General features: G+C 37.0%; 1 protein-coding gene across 1 annotated transcript; it reads left to right on the forward strand.

Annotated features, from left to right (window-relative positions):
• The first annotated feature begins 1,045 nt into the window (after window positions 1–1,045).
• LOC117618268 (receptor-like protein EIX2) lies at window positions 1,046–2,425 on the forward strand. Its single transcript, XM_034347863.1, has one exon. It carries the CDS (start codon window positions 1,046–1,048, stop codon window positions 2,423–2,425), a length of 1,380 nt encoding a protein of 459 aa, XP_034203754.1.
• The last annotated feature ends 1,062 nt before the right edge of the window (window positions 2,426–3,487 follow it).

Genomic DNA, 3,487 nt, shown 5'->3' on the forward strand with positions numbered 1-3,487 from the left:
GGTCGGAAATCTTACGAACTTGGTGTATCTGGACTTAAGCGGTAATGACTTTACAAATGCTGAAAATCTCGATTGGCTTCCTCTTCTTTCGTCGTTAAGATATTTGGACTTGAGTTTCGCGAATTTCAGCAATATTTTCGATTGGCCGGCAGCCATTAATAAGCTTCTTGAACTAACAAACTTGATACTGGGGGATGTGATCTTCCTTCTCCAATTCTTTCCACTCTTTCTTACATAAACTCTTCTAAATCTCTTACTAGCGTTGACCTTCATTCCAACCGTTTGAATAGTACTTCTTCAATATTCGTATGGTTGTCCAACTATAATACCAGCCTTGTTTATCTTGACCTCTCTTTTAACCAACTAGCAGGTTCAATTCCTGATGCTTTTGGAAACATGAGCTCTCTGGCACATCTTGATCTCTCTTATAACCAACTTGAAGGGTCATTACCTGATCTTACAAACCTTTCATCTCTAGAAGTCTTGTCTCTTAGTGACAATCAATTAAGCGGAGTAATTTCAGGAACTCATTTCTCAAAACTCTCCAAACTACAGAATTTGGATTTATCTTCTAACTTGCTAGTTTTAGACATCCACGCTGATTGGATTCCTCATTTCCAACTACACTCTATACAGTTGGAGTCTTGCAAGATGGGTCCGCATTTCCCAAAGTGGCTTCAAACTCAAAAAAATATCTCATACCTTTATATTTCTGATGCCGGAATTTCCGACATCCTTCCAAGTTGGTTTTGGAGTTTATGTCGTAATGTGGAACATATGGATCTCGCACGCAACCAAATTAGAGGTACATTTCCAAATTTGACATTGGAGTTTTCATATTCCTCTGAACAACATCTGAGTTCAAACAAGTTGGAAGGTCAAATCCCTTCAGTTCTATTAAATGCCCCATATCTGGATCTAAGTTCGAACAAGTTGGAAGGTCCAATCCCCTCAGTTCTATCAAAAGCCTCATATCTGGATCTGAGTTCGAACAAGTTTGAAAGGTCCAATACCCTCAGTTCTATTAAATGCCCCATATCTGAATATGAGGTCGAACAAGTTGGAAGGTTCAATCCCCCCAGTTCTATCAAAAGCCTCATATCTGGATCTGAGTTCGAACAAGTTGGAAGGTCCAATCCCTTCAATTCTATCAAAAGCCTCATATCTGGATCTGAGTTCGAACAAGTTGGAAGGTCCAATCCCCTCAGTTCTATCAAACGTCACACATCTGGATCTCTCTAATAATAAACTTTCAAGGTCAATTTCATTCTTGTGTTCAAGTGCAGCTATTGGTTTAGTCTTTCTTAACCTCTCAAGCAACAATGTTTATGGACAAGTTCCGGATTGCTGGACACATTTGGAGAATCTAGTCATGCTTGATTTGAGTTACAATGCTTTGTCCGGGAAAATTCCTACAACAATAGGCTCTGTATTTCGGATTGAAACACTCAAATTAAAAAGCAATAGATTTGTGGGACAATTGCCTGTGTCGTTGAAGAATTGCACAAGTTTAGTAGTTATTGATGTTGGGGATAATAAATTATCCGGACCAATACCTGAATGGTTAGGGGTTAGCTTAAAGAATTTGGTTATCCTGATGCTTTCGTCTAATCACTTCAATGGAAGCTTACCTTCACAATTATGCCATCTAATACGAATTCAAAATTTGGATTTCTCTATGAACAATATCTCTGGAAGCATACCTCCATGCGTTAAAATTTTGACTACTCTAGCTCAGAAAGGAAATTCAAGTCTAACCAGTGAACATTCATATCCCACGCCTAGTTATCTCAGTAGATATAATTATCCTAATGTTGATGATGCAACCTTCATGTGGAAAAGAGGAGTGCAGACAATCAGAAGTATTTTGTGGCTCGTGAAGAGAATTGATCTGTCAAGCAATAAATTAACAGGGGAGATTCCAAGTGAAATCAGTCATCTTGTTGGGTTGGTTTCTTTAAACCTATCAAGAAACCAATTAACAGGTCAAATAACTAAAGAGATCGGAAACTTGCAGTCACTGGATTCTCTTGATTTGTCAAGAAACCATATAGACGGAAGAATTCCAACAAGCCTTGCTCGGATAGATCGTCTTGGTTTCTTGGACTTGTCATATAACAACTTGTCTGGCAAAATTCCAGTCGGAACTCAGCTCCAAGGCTTTGATCCCTCTTTTTATGCTGGGAATCTTCAACTCTGTGGATCTCCACTTAAAAAGATGTGTGCTGATGAAGTGGAAAAAGGTCCAAGTGAGCAAACTGATTTCATCAACCAAAAGGACAAGGATGAGCTAATGACACTGGGATTCTACATTAGTATGGGGCTTGGATTTGCTGCTGGATTTTGGGGAGTTTGCGGCACCTTGATATTTTCAAGGTCATGGAGGTACGCATACTTGAAGTTCTTGAATGGTTTAAATGATTGATTTTTTGTGAGGATAGCTTTGTTGAAGCGGCAATTGAAGGATGCTTAATTACTAAAGATCAACGGTAAGTAATCTCTCTTTCTCTCTCTCATAGTTTATTATTATTTTATTGACTTAATCAACATGCATGATTAATTTGGTTTTTCTAATTTTTTTATAGAATAATACTAGTCATACCATATTTTTTATACCACAATTTTATACCACATGATGTGGCAGCTGATGTGTACATACCACAGCATATAAAATACTAGTTTCTGTTTTTCTAATTTTATTTATTAAAATACACTTCATTCATTTAATTGATGTGGCATATGATATGGATATGCCACATCAAGTGGTATAGAAATGTGGGATAATAATATGGTAAATGTAGCATTACTCTTTTTTATATTCATGCAAACTAACTGGTCTTTTTTTTCCTTCTTCTTATTTATTTATTTATTTTTATTTTTTTGCATTTTATCTTTTTATCCCGCATCTTCGGAGACATGTCTTCCCTTCAATCAAAATGGTGCAAAGTTGCCATGGACAGTTGGAGTGTCTTAACTCCTTAATAAGAAGATTAGTGGGTGGGTTGGTCCGGAACTGTTTGTTTTGGTTTGTTGTCGTATTTATTCCCTATTTTGTTTGGATGTTGTGGTTTCCTTTCTTTTGTAACATATGGGCGCGCTCTTTGTTTTGAGTAGAAAACTGAAGCTCCGAGAGCATTACTTGGCATGTTAGCGGCCTTCGCCTTATTAATATGAAACTTATTGGTCAATAATTTGCTCCATTGCCAACAGAATTCAGTCTAGTGAAAACTTATTGGTCAATGATGTTGAAGGTCTTGTAGATCTCTTTCGGTGTCTTTCCCTTGATCATATCTGACACAATTTGGCACGTCAAATCCAGCAAGCTTTTAAGCAAAAACAAAAAATTTATGCCAACAACTAGTGAGAAACAACCAAAACCAATAAAGTCATATAATCAAATTAGAAACGGCTTATTATCACAAAACATCCCTAAGGTTTACGAAACTATCAGATTGCATCCTTAATGTTTTTTGGTGTCACTTATGGT

The sequence above is a fragment of the Prunus dulcis genome, chromosome 2 (genome assembly GCF_902201215.1).
Source record: "Prunus dulcis chromosome 2, ALMONDv2, whole genome shotgun sequence".
Classification (NCBI taxonomy): Eukaryota; Viridiplantae; Streptophyta; class Magnoliopsida; order Rosales; family Rosaceae; genus Prunus; species Prunus dulcis.

Excerpts from the sequence above, each read along its gene's own strand:
- LOC117618268 (XM_034347863.1), top strand. The coding sequence starts at position 1,046 with ATGAGGTCGAACAAGTTGGAAGGTTCAATCCCCCCAGTTCTATCAAAA.